The sequence below is a fragment of the Protomyctophum parallelum genome (genome assembly GCF_964188405.1).
Source record: "Protomyctophum parallelum genome assembly, chromosome: 21".
Taxonomy (NCBI): Eukaryota; Metazoa; Chordata; class Actinopteri; order Myctophiformes; family Myctophidae; genus Protomyctophum; species Protomyctophum parallelum.
In genome coordinates this window covers 2,199,803-2,220,445 of record NC_139713.1, presented here as the reverse complement: position 1 = coordinate 2,220,445, position 20,643 = coordinate 2,199,803, and the positions used below count along the sequence as shown (strand labels likewise).

The 20,643-nt window shown below is 47.0% G+C and overlaps 1 protein-coding gene across 1 annotated transcript in view; it reads right to left on the bottom strand.

The window, feature by feature from the left end:
* erbin (erbb2 interacting protein) overlaps positions 1-20,643 on the bottom strand; it is a gene marked incomplete at its 5' end in the record, with an annotated part of 73,758 nt that overhangs the window by 36,502 nt on the left and 16,613 nt on the right. Inside the window, 8 exon segments of the mRNA XM_083794458.1 lie at positions 466-618; positions 3,727-3,848; positions 8,380-8,479; positions 9,574-9,643; positions 14,567-14,682; positions 17,220-17,349; positions 18,661-18,733; positions 20,122-20,266. Coding sequence (XP_083650584.1) covers positions 466-618; positions 3,727-3,848; positions 8,380-8,479; positions 9,574-9,643; positions 14,567-14,682; positions 17,220-17,349; positions 18,661-18,733; positions 20,122-20,266 — 909 coding nt within the window.

The window sequence follows — 20,643 nt, the reverse complement described above, 5'->3', positions numbered from 1 at the left end:
GCCCGTTCTGACCTGAGATCAGATTCTAAAAAAATGTTCTTCTACATCCTGACAGTTTTCTGAAAGAAAGCTATGTTTCTATGTCAGTCGTTCTTCGATTTTTCAAAGCTCGTAGCGCGCCACTCGGTGGCGTGCTACGTAGAGCTTGTAGATCTGCTATTTTTCAATAGCATAACATGATGCTATAAACACCAAAAGGGGTTTAACCCATTCTGACCGGGCACCCATTTTGGTGTTGGCATCATGTTATGCTTTAGCTATTGAAAAATAGCAGATCTACAAGCTCGTATCGCGCCACCGAGTGGCGCGATACGAGCTTGTAGATCTGCTATTTTTGAAAAATCGAAGAACGACTGACATTTTTAGAATCTGATCTCAGGTCAGAATGGGTTCATCAGACCAGTGTGTGTCCAGTGGAAAACCTCGTATGAATCTGATCTCAGGTCAGAATGGTTTAAAACAGACCTTGACTCCGACGTCCTGGACTCCGATGCGGTTCTTCTCCCGGTTGGACTCCTCCTCGTCCTCCTTCAGCCGGTGGGCCACAGACTGGGCCGTCTTCACCATGTTCTTCAGCTCCTCAGGGTACGGCGTGGGGTAGCGCTTCAGGTTACCCTCCTGGGGATGGGACAGAACCACTGTTATTAGGATCAGGCTGTCCTCCTGGGGACAGGGACGGGACAGAACCATTATTATTAGGGTTCAGGTTGTCCTCCTGGGGACAGGGACGGGACAGAACCATTATTATTAGGGTTCAGGTTGTCCTCCTGGGGACAGGGACGGGACAGAACCATTATTATTAGGATCAGGCTGTCCTCCTGGGGACAGGGACGGGACAGAACCATTATTATTAGGGATCAGGTTGTCCTCCTGGGGACAGGGACGGGACAGAACCACTGTTATTAGGATCAGGCTGTCCTCCTGGGGACAGGGACGGGACAGAACCACTGTTATTAGGATCAGGTTACCCTCCTGGGGACAGGGACGGGACAGAACCACTGTTATTAGGATCAGGTTGTCCTCCTGGGGACAGGGACGGGACAGAACCATTATTATTAGGATCAGGTTGTCCTCCTGGGGACAGGGACGGGACAGAACCATTGTTATTAGGGTTCAGGTTGTCCTCCTGGGGACAGGGACGGGACAGAACCATTATTATTAGGGATCAGGCTGTCCTCCTGGGGACAGGGATGGGACAGAACCACTGTTATTAGGGTTCAGGTTGTCCTCCTGGGGACAAGGACGGGACAGAACCATTATTATTAGGGATCAGGCTGTCCTCCTGGGGACAGGGACGGGACAGAACCATTGTTATTAGGATCAGGTTACCCTCCTGGGGACAGGGACGGGACAGAACCATTATTATTGGGGTTCAGGTTGTCCTCCTGGGGACCTAACATTTTAGTCTAGTTTTTATTTGTTTGACGAAATTACCAATATATTTAGTCATAGTTTTAGTCATCGTAGCTTAGTTTTCATTTAGCTTCCATTTAGTTTTCGTCAGTGTATAATACGACGCTATTTCAGTTGCTTGACTGTGTTAATGCTTTTCAGGGTAGATACCAAATCTAAAAAAGAATAATGAATGAATGCGGTTCCTTGTGTTGAACACTAGAGGGAGTACCGCGTCTATCACATGGAAACACGGTCATCACACAGTTCCATTGCAGTCTACACTTTCATCAGTGTGTGTGTGTGTGTGTGTGTGTGTGAGAGTGTGTGTATGACTATACATGTGTGTGTGTGTGTGTGTGTGTGTGGGGAGGCCAGACTGCCATCTTCAGCCGGGCAGAATGTTTCGTTTTTTTTTTCCCTGTCCGGGCCGGCTCGCCAACCTCGTGCCACCTCCAGGGTGTCGTGCCAACCCCAGGCTGCCACCCCATGCCACCTCCTGGGTGTCGTGCCAACCCCAGGCTGCCACCCCGTGCTACCTCCAGGGTGTCGTGCCAGCCTTGCCATGTTGTGCCATGTCACCAGAGGATGACATGTATGGATAGTTTTATCAGAACATTTAACGGTCCTGTGCTGGGCACCATGTCAACAGAGGATGACATGTATGGATAGTTTCATCAGAACATTTAACGGTCCTGTGCTGGGCACCATGTCACCAGAGGCCGACATACTGCACCATGGCTTTTCCATCTCCGAGACCCCCATTTATGTTGTAAAAGTTGTGAAATCAATGCTAATGTAGTCCCGGGACCCCCCAGGCTGAGAACTACTGAAGACAGGGCACTGACCCCAGGCTGAGAACTACTGAAGACAGAGCACTGACCCCAGACTGAGAACTACTGAAGACAGAGCACTGACCCCAGGCTGGGAACTACTGAAGACAGGGCACTGACCCCAGGCTGAGAACTACTGAAGACAGAGCACTGACCCCAGGCTGAGAACTACTGAAGACAGGGCACTGACCCCAGGCTGGGAACTACTGAAGACAGGGCACTGACCCCAGGCTGGGAACTACTGAAGACAGGGCACTGACCCCAGGCTGGGAACTACTGAAGACAGAGCACTGACCCCAGGCTGAGAACTACTGAAGACAGAGCACTGACCCCAGGCTGAGAACTACTGAAGACAGAGCACTGACCCCAGGCTGAGAACTACTGAAGACAGGGCACTGACCCCAGGCTGGGAACTACTGAAGACAGGGCACTGACCCCAGGCTGAGAACTACTGAAGACAGGGCACTGACCCCAGGCTGAGAACTACTGAAGACAGGGCACTGACCCCAGGCTGAGAACTACTGAAGACAGGGCACTGACCCCAGACTGAGAACTACTGAAGACAGGGCACTGACCCCAGGCTGAGAACTACTGAAGACAGGGCACTGACCCCAGGCTGGGAACTACTGAAGACAGAGCACTGACCCCAGGCACTGACCCCAGGCTGAGAACAATGAAGACAGAGCACTGACCCCAGGCTGGGAACTACTGAAGACAGAGCACTGACCCCAGGCTGAGAACTACTGAAGACAGGGCACTGACCCCAGGCTGGGAACTACTGAAGACAGGGCACTGACCCCAGGCTGGGAACTACTGAAGACAGGGCACTGACCCCAGGCTGAGAACTACTGAAGACAGGGCACTGACCCCAGGCTGAGAACTACTGAAGACAGAGCACTGACCCCAGGCTGGGAACTACTGAAGACAGAGCACTGACCCCAGGCTGAGAACTACTGAAGACAGAGCACTGACCCCAGGCTGGGAACTACTGAAGACAGGGCACTGACCCCAGGCTGAGAACTACTGAAGACAGAGCACTGACCCCAGGCTGAGAACAACTGAAGACAGGGCACTGACCCCAGGCTGAGAACAATGAAGACAGAGCACTGACCCCAGGCTGAGAACTACTGAAGACAGAGCACTGACCCCAGGCTGGGAACTACTGAAGACAGGGCACTGACCCCAGGCTGGGAACTACTGAAGACAGAGCACTGACCCCAGGCTGGGAACTACTGAAGACAGAGCACTGACCCCAGGCTGGGAACTACTGAAGACAGAGCACTGACCCCAGGCACTGACCCCAGGCTGAGAACTACTGAAGACAGAGCACTGACCCGAGTCACTGACCCCAGGCTGAGAACAATGAAGACAGAGCACTGACCCGAGGCACTGACCCCAGGCTGAGAACAATGAAGACAGAGCACTGACCCGAGGCACTGACCCCAGGCACTGACCCCAGGCACTGACCCCAGGCTGAGAACAATGAAGACAGAGCACTGACCCGAGGCGGCGTCTCCCTCTCGTCTTTGTCCTCGTCGCACTCGAAGGCCACCTGCGCTCTCTGCTTCCTCTGCTCCTCCCACAGCGATGGGTTGAAGCTCTCCGAGTCTGAGTTGGGAATATCTGAGAAACACCACACAGGGAAACACACAGGGAAACATGAGTTTGAGGTGGGATATCTGAGAAACAACACACAGGGAAACATGAGTTTGAGGTGGGATATCTGAGAAACAACACACAGGGAAACATGAGTTTGAGGTGGGATATCTGAGAAGAAACACACAGGGAAACATGAGTTTCGTTAATTCCCCCTGCATACTGAATTACGTTAATTCCCCCTGCATACTGAATTACGTTAATTCCCCCTGCATACTTGCTTGTTGCACACTAGTAGGCCATAAATGGCCAACTAGTGCGCAAGCAGAGCGCGCAAGTACTTTTGACCGTTATAAACTGTGAAATCTCAGTATCTCTGTGAAGGAACATGTGAAATGTCTAATTATTAGGTGTAACTATTTGCTACCTACCTACTTTATGCATGTAAACACCTAGTATTATTAAGTATGGTTCAAGTTTCTATCTATACAAGAAATACAGTTTTTTTGGATTGTGACGTATATGTCAATCAGTGCCTCCCAACACTAAAACATATCGTCATTACGTCACCGTCGAAAACCAATTACACTCTGGCATTGGGTCCTTTAATCCACATGTTTCTTACGTCATCATTGAGAGCTAGTCATACATATAGGGGCGGCGGTGGCTCAGGGGTAGAGTGCCTGGATGGTAACCGTAAGGTTGCCAGTTCGAACCCGGGCTCCCCCAGAGTTACTGTCGAAGTGTCCTTGAGCAAGACACTGAACCCCTAATTGCTCCTGATGTGCTAGTTGGTGCCTTGCATGGTTTCCGCTGCCATCGGTGTATGAATGGGTGAATGTAATGCACAATCTCTGTAAAGCGCCTTGGATAAAGGCACTATATAAATGCACCATTTACCATTTATTTACCATTTATACACACCATGTACTCTGGTCCCAGCAGATCAGGCACAATTTGCTGTTTTATTTGCATACGCATCAAAAGTGGCGGGTTGGCTGGGACGGTGCATACGGACCGGGCGAAACTATTACTCGCGCGCTCTGCTTGCACAAGTAATAAAAATAGGAAGGTGGATTACGTTAATTTCCCCCCTCCCCCCCAACCCTCCCCCCCGCCCTCCCCAGAACATATAAAATTACGTCTTTCTATAATGTCATTTAATCCGGGAATTAAAAACCAGTCTAAAACAAACCCCCTAAAAACTAGTCTAAAAATATCATAATAAAAATAAAGAAGCTTAGCATATAAAATTAATTTAAATTGCTTAATGCCAGTATACCGCTAATTCAAACTTTAAATGCGTTGTGGATTATCCCTGTATAACGCACGGTTGCAGCGCATTAAAAATACCAGCATTACATTTGGTATTTCAAAAGGCTTGTGTATTATAGATAGTGACTGTGAGGAAATGTTCCACTGGATCTAATACAGTTATTATTTAACCCATTCTGACCTGAGATCAGATTCATACGAGGTTTTCCACTGGACACACACTGGTCTGACGAACCCATTCTGACCTGAGATCAGATTCAAAAAAATGTCAGTCGTTCTTCGATTTTTCAAAAATGGCAGACCTACAAGCTCGTATCGCGCCACTCGGTGGCGCGATATGAGCTTGTAGATCTGCTATTTTTCAATAGATAAAGCATAACATGATGCCGACACCAAAATGGGTGCCCGTTCAGAATGGGTTAATTCCATTAGGGACTTTAACGTTTCTTTCAACCAAGGTTCATGTTTTAGGTTGTTATTAGAGAAAGTAAAGGATGAGTGTTATTTATTTATTTTTCATTTTCTTTCATTTTAGGGATTTTAGCTGTTTTTGATAGGGGGGCGGGGGCATTTGAGCATGGGGCTAAATATGTATTTTTTTTACAAAATATTATGGCGATTTATTTTATTAATAAACCCCAGGAAATTACATCTGGCCATGAAAAACAAATCACCAGATCTAGTGAATGTGAAGGTAGCCTACTGGGGGAAGCCACACTGTGTCATATAGGCTCAATATGTCCGTTTGACACATTCAGTAGATCTTGTGATATTTTGTGGCCAGATGACATTTCCTGGGGTTTATTAGGACTATAGTAAATAATTTAAAAATAAATCGCTATAAAATGTTATAGCGCTTTTCTATGCACTACGTGCCTTTACTCAAAGCGCCTTACAACGGTTCATTCATTCACACATTGGGAGTTGAAGCGGCGAACAGTCGACGCCAGCGTCCTCACTTCCCACACTCACACACCGACGGTGGCGAGCTCACACCGACCGACTCACTGGAGGCAGTGTAGGGTTCAGTGTCTTTGCCCAAGGACACTTCCACATGTGGACAGGAGGAGGAGCCGGGATTCGAACCGCCGACCCAGGGAATCATGGGACGACCCGCTCTACCTCCTGAGCCACAGCCCGTAGAGCTGTAGAGACGACCCGCCCTACCTCCTGAGACACAGCCTGTGGAGCTGTAGAGACGACCCTCTCTACCTCCTGAGCCACAGCCTGTGGAGACGACCCTCTCTACCTCCTGAGCCACAGCCTGTGGAGACGACCCTCTCTACCTCCTGAGACACAGCCTGTAGAGACGACCCTCTCTACCTCCTGAGCCACAGCCTGTGGAGACGACCCTCTCTACCTCCTGAGCCACAGCCTGTGGAGACGACCCTCTCTACCTCCTGAGACACAGCCTGTAGAGACGACCCTCTCTACCTCCTGAGCCACAGCCCGTAGAGATGACCCTCTCTACCTCCTGAGACACAGCCTGTAGAGACGACCCTCTCTACCTCCTGAGACACAGCCTGTGGAGACGACCCTCTCTACCTCCTGAGACACAGCCTGTAGAGACGACCCGCTCTACCTCCTGAGCCACAGCCTGTGGAGCTGTAGAGACGACCCTCTCTACCTCCTGAGACACAGCCTGTGGAGACGACCCTCTCTACCTCCTGAGACACAGCCTGTGGAGCTGTAGAGACGACCCTCTCTACCACCTGAGACACAGCCTGTGGAGACGACCCTCTCTACCTCCTGAGACACAGCCTGTGGAGACGACCCTCTCTACCTCCTGAGACACAGCCTGTAGAGACGACCCTCTCTACCTCCTGAGACACAGCCTGTGGAGACGACCCTCTCTACCTCCTGAGACACAGCCTGTGGAGACGACCCTCTCTACCTCCTGAGACACAGCCTGTAGAGCTGTAGAGACGACCCTCTCTACCTCCTGAGACACAGCCTGTAGAGACGACCCTCTCTACCTCCTGAGACACAGCCTGTGGAGACGACCCTCTCTACCTCCTGAGACACAGCCTGTGGAGACGACCCTCTCTACCTCCTGAGACACAGCCTGTGGAGACGACCCTCTCTACCTCCTGAGACACAGCCTGTGGAGCTGTAGAGACGACCCTCTCTACCACCTGAGACACAGCCTGTGGAGACGACCCTCTCTACCTCCTGAGACACAGCCTGTAGAGACGACCCTCTCTACCTCCTGAGACACAGCCTGTGGAGACGACCCTCTCTACCTCCTGAGACACAGCCTGTGGAGACGACCCTCTCTACCTCCTGAGACACAGCCTGTGGAGACGACCCTCTCTACCTCCTGAGACACAGCCTGTGGAGACGACCCTCTCTACCTCCTGAGACACAGCCTGTGGAGCTGTAGAGACGACCCTCTCTACCACCTGAGACACAGCCTGTGGAGACGACCCTCTCTACCACCTGAGACACAGCCTGTAGAGACGACCCTCTCTACCTCCTGAGACACAGCCTGTGGAGACGACCCTCTCTACCTCCTGAGACACAGCCTGTGGAGACGACCCTCTCTACCTCCTGAGACACAGCCTGTGGAGACGACCCTCTCTACCTCCTGAGACACAGCCTGTGGAGACGACCCTCTCTACCTCCTGAGACACAGCCTGTGGAGACGACCCTCTCTACCTCCTGAGACACAGCCTGTGGAGCTGTAGAGACGACCCTCTCTACCACCTGAGACACAGCCTGTGGAGACGACCCTCTCTACCTCCTGAGCCACAGCCTGTGGAGACGACCCTCTCTACCTCCTGAGACACAGCCTGTAGAGACGACCCTCTCTACCTCCTGAGACACAGCCTGTGGAGCTGTAGAGACGACCCTCTCTACCACCTGAGACACAGCCTGTGGAGACGACCCTCTCTACCTCCTGAGCCACAGCCTGTAGAGACGACCCTCTCTACCTCCTGAGACACAGCCTGTGGAGACGACCCTCTCTACCTCCTGAGCCACAGCCTGTAGAGCTGTAGAGACGACCCTCTCTACCTCCTGAGCCTCAGCCTGTAGAGACGACCCTCTCTACCTCCTGAGCCTCAGCCTGTAGAGACGACCCTCTCTACCTCCTGAGACACAGCCTGTAGAGACGACCCTCTCTACCTCCTGAGCCTCAGCCTGTAGAGACGACCCTCTCTACCTCCTGAGACACAGCCTGTGGAGCTGTAGAGACGACCCGCCCTACCTCCTGAGCCACAGCCTGTAGAGACGACCCTCTCTACCTCCTGAGCCACAGCCTGTGGAGCTGTAGAGTACTTACACTCCTCCGTGCGGCTCTGCTGAGGGAACATGTAGTTGGTCAGAACCGTCTTCTGGGTCTCTGGATCCTCCTCTTTCTGCAGGGGGATGAGGGGCTTGGACTGGAGGGGGGGGGGGGGGGGGGGGGGTAGAAATAGTCATCAAGCAAGTTAACAACCCAACTTCGGTCGGGATGAGGGAGGGGGGGGACAATGTACAATGTAGGCATTTAGCAGACGCTCTTAACCCATTCTGACCTGAGATCAGATTCTAAAAATGTCTATTACATCCTGACAGTTTCATTATTAACCCATTCTGACCTGAGATCATATTCTAAAAGTGTCTTAGATTTTTCAAAAATAGCAGACCTACAAGCTCGTATCGCGCCACTCGGTGGCGCGATACGAGCTTGTAGATCTGCTATTTTTCAATAGCTAAAGCATAACAGGATGCTAACACCAAAATGGGTGCCCGGTCAGAATGGGTTAAGCAAGTTAACAACCCAACTTCGGTCGGGATGAGGGAGGGGGGGGACAATGTACAATGTAGGCATTTAGCAGACGCTCTTAACCCATTCTGACCTGAGATCAGATTCTAAAAATGTCTATTACATCCTGACAGTTTCATTATTAACCCATTCTGACCTGAGATCATATTCTAAAAGTGTCTTAGATTTTTCAAAAATAGCAGACCTACAAGCTCGTATCGCGCCACTCGGTGGCGCGATACGAGCTTGTAGATCTGCTATTTTTCAATAGCTAAAGCATAACAGGATGCTAACACCAAAATGGGTGCCCGGTCAGAATGGGTTAAGCAAGTTAACAACCCAACTTCGGTCGGGATGAGGGAGGGGGGGGACAATGTACAATGTAGGCATTTAGCAGACGCTCTTAACCCATTCTGACCTGAGATCAGATTCTAAAAATGTCTATTACATCCTGACAGTTTCATTATTAACCCATTCTGACCTGAGATCATATTCTAAAAGTGTCTTCGATTTTTCAAAAATAGCAGACCTACAAGCTCGTATCGCGCCACTCGGTGGCGCGATATGAGCTTGTAGGTCTGCTATTTTTCAATAGCTAAAGCACGACATGATGCTGGCACCAAAATGGGTTCCAGGTCTGCTATTTTTGAAAAAATGGCTGACGACTGACATAGAAACATAGCTTATTCAGAAAACTGTCGGGACTGTAATGTGAAGGTGAAAGGTCACCTGGTTCTCCGACAGCCACATAGCCGTCATCTGGCTCAGCTTGGTGAAACTGTACGGGAGGTTCTTCAGCCTGAAATGGAGAAAACACACACGTCACTAAAACACACCCTGGACACTCAACGGTCTACAGACATGTTCTGATTGATTGATTGACTGAACGCTTTAGTCAGACACTCACCTAATGACCTTCAGTCTGGCCATGTTATACTGTTTAATTAGACTCACCTGTTGTCGCTCAGGTTAATGACCTTCAGTCTGGTCATGTTATAATGTTTAATTAGACTCACCTGTTGTCACTCAGGTTAATGACCTTCAGTCTGGTCATGTTATAATGTTTAATTAGACTCACCTGTTGTCACTCAGGTTAATGACCTTCAGTCTGGTCATGTTATAATGTTTAATTAGACTCACCTGTTGTCACTCAGGTTAATGACCTTCAGTCTGGTCATGTTATAATGTTTAATTAGACTCACCTGTTGTCACTCAGGTTAATGACCTTCAGTCTGGTCATGTTATAATGTTTAATTAGACTCACCTGTTGTCACTCAGGTTAATGACCTTCAGGCGGGTCATGTTATACTGTTTAATTAGACTCACCTGTTGTCACTCAGGTTAATGACCTTCAGTCGGGTCATGTTATACTGTTTAATTAGACTCACCTGTTGTCGCTCAGGTTAATGACCTTCAGTCTGGCCATGTTATAATGTTTAATTAGACTCACCTGTTGTCGCTCAGGTTAATGACCTTCAGTCTGGCCATGTTATAATGTTTAATTAGACTCACCTGTTGTCGCTCAGGTTAATGACCTTCAGTCTGGTCATGTTATAATGTTTAATTAGACTCACCTGTTGTCACTCAGGTTAATGACCTTCAGTCTGGTCATGTTATAATGTTTAATTAGACTCACCTGTTGTCACTCAGGTTAATGACCTTCAGTCTGGTCATGTTATAATGTTTAATTAGACTCACCTGTTGTCACTCAGGTTAATGACCTTCAGTCTGGTCATGTTATAATGTTTAATTAGACTCACCTGTTGTCACTCAGGTTAATGACCTTCAGTCTGGTCATGTTATAATGTTTAATTAGACTCACCTGTTGTCACTCAGGTTAATGACCTTCAGTCTGGTCATGTTATACTGTTTAATTAGACTCACCTGTTGTCACTCAGGTTAATGACCTTCAGTCTGGTCATGTTATAATGTTTAATTAGACTCACCTGTTGTCACTCAGGTTAATGACCTTCAGTCGGGTCATGTTATAATGTTTAATTAGACTCACCTGATGTCACTCAGGTTAATGACCTTCAGTCTGGTCATGTTATAATGTTTAATTAGACTCACCTGTTGTCACTCAGGTTAATGACCTTCAGTCTGGTCATGTTATACTGTTTAATTAGACTCACCTGTTGTCACTCAGGTTAATGACCTTCAGTCTGGTCATGTTATACTGTTTAATTAGACTCACCTGTTGTCACTCAGGTTAATGACCTTCAGTCTGGTCATGTTATAATGTTTAATTAGACTCACCTGTTGTCACTCAGGTTAATGACCTTCAGGCGGGTCATGTTATAATGTTTAATTAGACTCACCTGTTGTCACTCAGGTTAATGACCTTCAGTCTGGTCATGTTATACTGTTTAATTAGACTCACCTGTTGTCACTCAGGTTAATGACCTTCAGTCTGGTCATGTTATAATGTTTAATTAGACTCACCTGTTGTCGCTCAGGTTAATGACCTTCAGTCTGGTCATGTTATAATGTTTAATTAGACTCACCTGTTGTCGCTCAGGTTAATGACCTTCAGTCTGGTCATGTTATAATGTTTAATTAGACTCACCTGTTGTCGCTCAGGTTAATGACCTTCAGTCTGGTCATGTTATACTGTTTAATTAGACTCACCTGTTGTCACTCAGGTTAATGACCTTCAGTCTGGTCATGTTATACTGTTTAATTAGACTCACCTGTTGTCGCTCAGGTTAATGACCTTCAGTCTGGTCATGTTATAATGTTTAATTAGACTCACCTGTTGTCGCTCAGGTTAATGACCTTCAGTCTGGTCATGTTATAATGTTTAATTAGACTCACCTGTTGTCACTCAGGTTAATGACCTTCAGTCTGGCCATGTTATGTTTAATTAGACTCACCTGTTGTCGCTCAGGTTAATGACCTTCAGTCGGGTCATGTTATAATGTTTAATTAGACTCACCTGTTGTCACTCAGGTTAATGACCTTCAGTCTGGTCATGTTATAATGTTTAATTAGACTCACCTGTTGTCACTCAGGTTAATGACCTTCAGTCGGGTCATGTTATAATGTTTAATTAGACTCACCTGTTGTCACTCAGGTTAATGACCTTCAGTCTGGCCATGTTATAATGTTTAATTAGACTCACCTGTTGTCACTCAGGTTAATGACCTTCAGTCTGGCCATGTTATAATGTTTAATTAGACTCACCTGTTGTCACTCAGGTTAATGACCTTCAGTCTGGTCATGTTATGTTTAATTAGACTCACCTGTTGTCACTCAGGTTAATGACCTTCAGTCTGGTCATGTTATACTGTTTAATTAGACTCACCTGTTGTCACTCAGGTTAATGACCTTCAGTCTGGTCATGTTATAATGTTTAATTAGACTCACCTGTTGTCACTCAGGTTAATGACCTTCAGTCTGGCCATGTTATACTGTTTAATTAGACTCACCTGTTGTCACTCAGGTTAATGACCTTCAGTCGGGTCATGTTATAATGTTTAATTAGACTCACCTGTTGTCACTCAGGTTAATGACCTTCAGTCTGGTCATGTTATAATGTTTAATTAGACTCACCTGTTGTCACTCAGGTTAATGACCTTCAGTCGGGTCATGTTATAATGTTTAATTAGACTCACCTGTTGTCACTCAGGTTAATGACCTTCAGTCTGGTCATGTTATAATGTTTAATTAGACTCACCTGTTGTCACTCAGGTTAATGACCTTCAGTCTGGTCATGTTATAATGTTTAATTAGACTCACCTGTTGTCACTCAGGTTAATGACCTTCAGTCTGGTCATGTTATAATGTTTAATTAGACTCACCTGTTGTCACTCAGGTTAATGACCTTCAGTCTGGTCATGTTATACTGTTTAATTAGACTCACCTGTTGTCGCTCAGGTTAATGACCTTCAGTCTGGTCATGTTATACTGTTTAATTAGACTCACCTGTTGTCGCTCAGGTTAATGACCTTCAGGCGGGTCATGTTATAATGTTTAATTAGACTCACCTGTTGTCGCTCAGGTTAATGACCTTCAGTCTGGTCATGTTATACTGTTTAATTAGACTCACCTGTTGTCGCTCAGGTTAATGACCTTCAGGCGGGTCATGTTATAATGTTTAATTAGACTCACCTGTTGTCGCTCAGGTTAATGACCTTCAGTCTGGTCATGTTATACTGTTTAATTAGACTCACCTGTTGTCACTCAGGTTAATGACCTTCAGTCTGGTCATGTTATACTGTTTAATTAGACTCACCTGTTGTCGCTCAGGTTAATGACCTTCAGTCTGGTCATGTTATACTGTTTAATTAGACTCACCTGTTGTCGCTCAGGTTAATGACCTTCAGTCGGGTCATGTTATACTGTTTAATTAGACTCACCTGTTGTCACTCAGGTTAATGACCTTCAGTCTGGTCATGTTATAATGTTTAATTAGACTCACCTGTTGTCACTCAGGTTAATGACCTTCAGTCTGGTCATGTTATACTGTTTAATTAGACTCACCTGTTGTCACTCAGGTTAATGACCTTCAGTCTGGTCATGTTATAATGTTTAATTAGACTCACCTGTTGTCACTCAGGTTAATGACCTTCAGTCTGGTCATGTTATACTGTTTAATTAGACTCACCTGTTGTCACTCAGGTTAATGACCTTCAGTCTGGTCATGTTATACTGTTTAATTAGACTCACCTGTTGTCGCTCAGGTTAATGACCTTCAGTCTGGTCATGTTATACTGTTTAATTAGACTCACCTGTTGTCACTCAGGTTAATGACCTTCAGTCTGGTCATGTTATAATGTTTAATTAGACTCACCTGTTGTCACTCAGGTTAATGACCTTCAGTCTGGTCATGTTATACTGTTTAATTAGACTCACCTGTTGTCACTCAGGTTAATGACCTTCAGTCTGGTCATGTTATAATGTTTAATTAGACTCACCTGTTGTCACTCAGGTTAATGACCTTCAGTCTGGTCATGTTATACTGTTTAATTAGACTCACCTGTTGTCACTCAGGTTAATGACCTTCAGTCTGGTCATGTTATACTGTTTAATTAGACTCACCTGTTGTCGCTCAGGTTAATGACCTTCAGTCTGGTCATGTTATAATGTTTAATTAGACTCACCTGTTGTCACTCAGGTTAATGACCTTCAGTCTGGTCATGTTATAATGTTTAATTAGACTCACCTGTTGTCACTCAGGTTAATGACCTTCAGTCTGGTCATGTTATACTGTTTAATTAGACTCACCTGTTGTCACTCAGGTTAATGACCTTCAGTCTTGTCATGTTATACTGTTTAATTAGACTCACCTGTTGTCGCTCAGGTTAATGACCTTCAGTCTGGTCATGTTATACTGTTTAATTAGACTCACCTGTTGTCGCTCAGGTTAATGACCTTCAGTCGGGTCATGTTATACTGTTTAATTAGACTCACCTGTTGTCACTCAGGTTAATGACCTTCAGTCTGGTCATGTTATAATGTTTAATTAGACTCACCTGTTGTCACTCAGGTTAATGACCTTCAGTCTGGTCATGTTATAATGTTTAATTAGACTCACCTGTTGTCGCTCAGGTTAATGACCTTCAGTCGGGTCATGTTATAATGTTTAATTAGACTCACCTGTTGTCGCTCAGGTTAATGACCTTCAGTCTGGTCATGTTATACTGTTTAATTAGACTCACCTGTTGTCACTCAGGTTAATGACCTTCAGGCGGGTCATGTTATAATGTTTAATTAGACTCACCTGTTGTCGCTCAGGTTAATGACCTTCAGGCGGGTCATGTCTCCCATCTCCTCGGGCAGAGACTCCAGCTTGTTGGAGTGCAGGAACAGCACCGTGGCGTTCTGCCACAGACCCATCTGACAGGGAGAGAAGGGGTTAACAGACTGACCCATCTGACAGGGAGAGAAGGGGTTAACATTCTGTGACCCATCTGACAGGGAGAGAAGGGGTTAACAGACTGACCCATCTGACAGGGAGAGAAGGGGTTAACATTCTGTGACCCATCTGACAGGGAGAGAAGGGGTTAACATACTGACCCATCTGACGGGGAGAGAAGGGGTTAACATACTGACCCATCTGACAGGGAGAGAAGGGGTTAACATTCTGACCCATCTGACAGGGAGAGAAGGGGTTAACATTCTGACCCATCTGACAGGGAGAGAAGGGGTTAACATACTGACCCATCTGACAGGGAGAGAAGGGGTTAACATACTGACCCATCTGACAGGGAGAGAAGGGGTTAACATTCTGAGACCCATCTGACAGGGAGAGAAGGGGTTAACATTCTGAGACACATCTGACAGGGAGAGAAGGGGTTAACATAGTGACCCATCTGACAGGGAGAGAAGGGGTTAACATACTGACCCATCTGACAGGGAGAGAAGGGGTTAACATTCTGACCCATCTGACAGGGAGAGAAGGGGTTAAAACAGCATGTCTGCCACTAGCCCATCTGACAGGGAGAGAAGGGGTTAAAACAACATGTCTGCCACTAGCCCATCTGACAGGGAGAGAAGGGGTTAAAACAACATGTCTGCCACAGGCCCATCTGACAGGGAGAGAAGGGGTTAAAACAACATGTCTGCCACGAGCCCATCTGACAGGGAGAGAAGGGGTTAAAACAACATGTCTGCCACAGGCCCATCTGACAGGGAGAGAAGGGGTTAAAACAACATGTCTGCCACTAGCCCATCTGACAGGGAGAGAAGGGGTTAAAACAACATGTCTGCCACAGGCCCATCTGACAGGGAGAGAAGGGGTTAAAACAACATGTCTGCCACAGGCCCATCTGACAGGGAGAGAAGGGGTTAAAACAACATGTCTGCCACAGGCCCATCTGACAGGGAGAGAAGGGGTTAAAACAACATGTCTGCCACAGGCCCATCTGACAGGGAGAGAAGGGGTTAAAACAACATGTCTGCCACAGGCCCATCTGACAGGGAGAGAAGGGGTTAAAACAACATGTCTGCCACGAGCCCATCTGACAGGGAGAGAAGGATTGTCATTGATTCAAGTATTTATTAACAGTTTCACAGTTTGAAGGTGAGCGGGCGGGGTCGACATTATGCCTGTACTGCGTTCACACATTCAAGACACCTGTCTTGTGTCTGTCTGTCTGTCTTGTGTCTGTGTTTAATGACCGCTCCAATGCCGTTCCAATGGAAGCCCATATGGCTTGACCAAACATTTAGTTTGATGGGGGGGGAGGGGAGGGGAGGGGGACAGAACACCTCCATCAAAGCTGTGTTCAGATATTGAACAGTCAAAACTATTTGTATCAATATATGAGTTAAGATATGTCACAGACACAGACACACGGGTTGAGAGGTCGACCCGTTCAGCTAAGACTAAAGCCTGTATCCTACTGACCCTACTGACAGGGAGAGGGGTCGTCCCGTTCAGCTAAGACTAAAGCCTGTATCCTACTGACCGTACTGACAGGGAGAGGGGTCGACCCGTTCAGCTAAGACTAAAGCCTGTATCCTACTGACCGTACTGACAGGGAGAGAGGTCGACCCGTTCAGCTAAGACTAAAGCCTGTATCCTACTGACCCTACTGACAGGGAGAGAGGTCGACCGTTCAGCTAAGACTAAAGCCTGTATCCTACTGACCCTACTGACGGGGAGAGAGGTCGACCGTTCAGCTAAGACTAAAGCCTGTATCCTACTGACCGTACTGACAGGGAGAGAGGTCGACCGTTCAGCTAAGACTAAAGCCTGTATCCTACTGACCGTACTGACAGGGAGAGAGGTCGACCCGTTCAGCTAAGACTAAAGCCTGTATCCTACTGACCGTACTGACAGGGAGAGAGGTCGACCCGTTCAGCTAAGACTAAAGCCTGTATCCTACTGACCCTACTGACAGGGAGAGAGGTCGACCCGTTCAGCTAAGACTAAAGCCTGTATCCTACTGACCGTACTGACAGGGAGAGAGGTCGACCCGTTCAGCTAAGACTAAAGCCTGTATCCTACTGACCCTACTGACAGGGAGAGAGGTCGACCGTTCAGCTAAGACTAAAGCCTGTATCCTACTGACCGTACTGACAGGGAGAGAGGTCGACCCGTTCAGCTAAGACTAACGCCTGTATCCTACTGACCGTACTGACAGGGAGAGAGGTCGACCCGTTCAGCTAAGACTAAAGCCTGTATCCTACTGACCCTACTGACAGGGAGAGGGGTCGACCCGTTCAGCTAAGACTAAAGCCTGTATCCTACTGACCCTACTGACAGGGAGAGGGGTCGACCCGTTCAGCTAAGACTAAAGCCTGTATCCTACTGACCCTACTGACAGGGAGAGGGGTCGACCCGTTCAGCTAAGATGGCCGCCCCCCCCAAACCACAGCACCATTCATGCATGCTAGGTCAAGTGAAATCGAGCAGTAACGGCACTGACCTCCGGGGGGAGCTGTGTGAGGAAGTTGTGGTCCGCGGCGAACGTGCGGATGTTGACGCACTGCCCGACAGACGAGGGCAGCGCCTCGATCTCGTTGAAGCTGCAGTCCAGCTCGTCTAGAGATGTCAGGCTGCATGGATTACATATGGATTACATATAGATTACATATGGTAATGTAATCTAGCCTTGGTCACTTGATCACTCTGCGTTCGCCCACAACGGAGAGCTGTACATATTTGGTGGCCGCGACTTTATCAAGAATCAGAGCTTCAGTGACCTGAGTGAGTGAGTGAGTGAGTGAGTGAGTGAGTGAAGCGACATTTCGTTCTCTTATGCATTTTATGTATCTGCTGAATGACAATAAAGCTATCTATCTATCTATCTATCTATCTATCTATCTATCTGTGGAAACTCAACATGGAGACCTTCTCCTGGAAGAAGGTTGAGCCCAAGGGGAAAGCCCCTAATCGTATAGTATAACATGTTGCATGGTGGGTGATCGTGCGTTCCTCTTCGGAGCAGCGACCTACGACCTGTGCATCTTTTGGACTTATCTCGTCCCAGCAGTCTGCCTCTGAAGACGTTGTGTCAGCGAGCACTTATTCAGTACGATCTGGAACAGTCTGAACTTCCACATAACATCAGATGGGAACTGGCAGCCATGACTACCAACATACCACGGTAAAAAATATATATAATAATAATCACACGACATCTTACGTCGTCATTTAGCTCTCTAAACAAACATTATGAATCCCATAGACTGTAGGCTGCCATGTGGCGTCATCTTCCAAAGGGATATAGCGACACTCAAACATTATTAACCCATTCTGACCGGGCACCCATTTTGGTGTTGGCATCATGTTATGCTTTATCTATTTAAAAATAGCAGATCTACAAGCTCATATCGCGCCACCGAGTGGCGCGATACGAGCTTGTAGGTCTGCTATTTTTGAAAAATCGAAGACACTTTTAGAATCTGATCTCAGGTCAGAATGGGTTAATAATGAAACTGTCAGGATCATAGAGTTATATATCTATAGAGAAGACACCCGAGTTCTCCTCCCATCCACTTGCATTGAGTTGCTCAAAAGCGCATGAGGCGGATTCACTCCTCCTTCCTGGTAGGAACAGAGTGCATTCTGGGACGGATTGCAATGGTTTGTGGCCCCAAACACATGAACGCGCTGCCGTTGAACGCGCACGAGCGTCGTCCGTCGTGAACGTGTACAATGTTAGTCAACGGACCAACGCGTTCATGTGTTTGGGGCCAGGCTGCAATACCTTCATTCGGCCACTATGTCCATTTCGCCTCAAGATTTCCTCTGGGTGCCTTCTCTATTCATATATATACTCTAAGGTCAGGATGTAATAGACATTTTTAGAATCTGATCTCAGGTCAGAATGGGTTAATTCTGTACCAACATACAACTGAACTCACCCTCCTATAGAGTCTGGCAAATACATCAGCTGGTTCTCATCCACCTTCAATGCAGTGAGTTTCTTTAGTGTGCCTGGGGGGGGGGGGGGGGGGGGGGGGGGAGAGAGTTTAATTTATTCACACAATAAAAACAGTACAAAAAAAGTTAAAGGTATATTAAGTGATTTCACTTAATTCAAATATCACTTATTTTATTTGTTTTGTTGTGATAATCCTCTCTACTATAGAGTGTGCTGACCATATAAGGAGTTCCTCCCTGTCCCCCCAGTTAATTAACCCCTGGGGGTCAAAAAACCTTAGGCTTCATTTTTTTTACTCTCTATCCTGATTGGACGAAAGGCTTTGGGTCCCACAACCAAAAACGAAACCTAAGGTTTTTTGAGTAAAATCACTGGATATACCTTTAAATTCTTAAATACAGGTGTGTTTATTTGAAAACAAAAGTGTAACTGTAATCCCATCCTCTTGCAGGTGTTATAAAGGTTTATGTTACCTATAGATTCATGTAACAGCAGGTGTTATACAGATATGTGTTACCTATAGATCCCGGTAACAGCAGGTGTTATACAGATATGTGTTACCTATAGATCCCGGTAGCAGCAGGTGTTATACAGATATGTGTTACCTATAGATCCCGGTAGCAGCAGGTGTTAAACAGATATGTGTTACCTATAGATCCCGGTAACAGCAGGTGTTATACAGATATGTGTTACCTATAGATCCCGGTAGCAGCAGGTGTTAAACAGATATGTGTTACCTATAGATCCCGGTAGCAGCAGGTGTTATACAGATATGTGTTACCTATAGATCCCGGTAACAGCAGGTGTTATACAGATATGTGTTACCTATAGATCCCGGTAGCAGCAGGTGTTATACAGATATGTGTTACCTATAGATCCCGGTAGCAGCAGGTGTTATACAGATATGTGTTACCTATAGATCCCGGTAGCAGCAGGTGTTATACAGATATGTGTTACCTATAGATCCCGGTAGCAGCAGGTGTTAAACAGATATGTGTTACCTATAGATCCCGGTAGCAGCAGGTGTTAAACAGATATGTGTTACCTATAGATCCCGGTAGCAGCAGGTGTTATACAGATATGTGTTACCTATAGATCCCGGTAGCAGCAGGTGTTATACAGATATGTGTTACCTATAGATCCCGGTAACAGCAGGTGTTATACAGATATGTGTTACCTATAGATCCCGGTAGCAGCAGGTGTTATACAGATATGTGTTACCTATAGATCCCGGTAGCAGCAGGTGTTATACAGATATGTGTTACCTATAGACCCCGGTAGCAGCAGGTGTTATACAGATATGTGTTACCTATAGATCCCGGTAGCAGCAGGTGTTATACAGATATGTGTTACCTATAGATCCCGGTAGCAGCAGGTGTTATACAGATATGTGTTACCTATAGATCCCGGTAGCAGCAGGTGTTATACAGATATGTGTTACCTATAGATCCCGGTAGCTGCGTCAGGGCGTTGTTGGACAGCAGGAGGTCCTGAAGGTTCTCACATCCAGAGATCTGCTCGTCCAACATCTCCAGGTTGTTCTTGGACACGTCCATGTATGACAGCTGCTTCAGCATGCCCACGCTCTGTCAGCGCGCGCGCGCACACACACACACACACACACACACACACACACACACACACACACAGAGAGATTAGCTCATTAACTCATTTGGACGTACACAAGGTTCCCAGTGTTTGGTTTTGGAGTCTTTCCGAGACATGACGGTGAAAATAATGTTCAGGTCAGAAGATACATCAACCCTTTGGCTTGTTGTTGACGCAGTGGAGTCCTCACGTCGCACGCACGCACGCACGCACGCACGCACGCAGGCACGCAGGCAGGCACGTGCACACATTTTAAAAAGACCATTGAATTGCACTTGAAACCACGTTCAAATCCACAGTAGAAGAGGACAGGGACATAGTGCTGCTTTACACCCATTCTGACCTGGGATCAGAT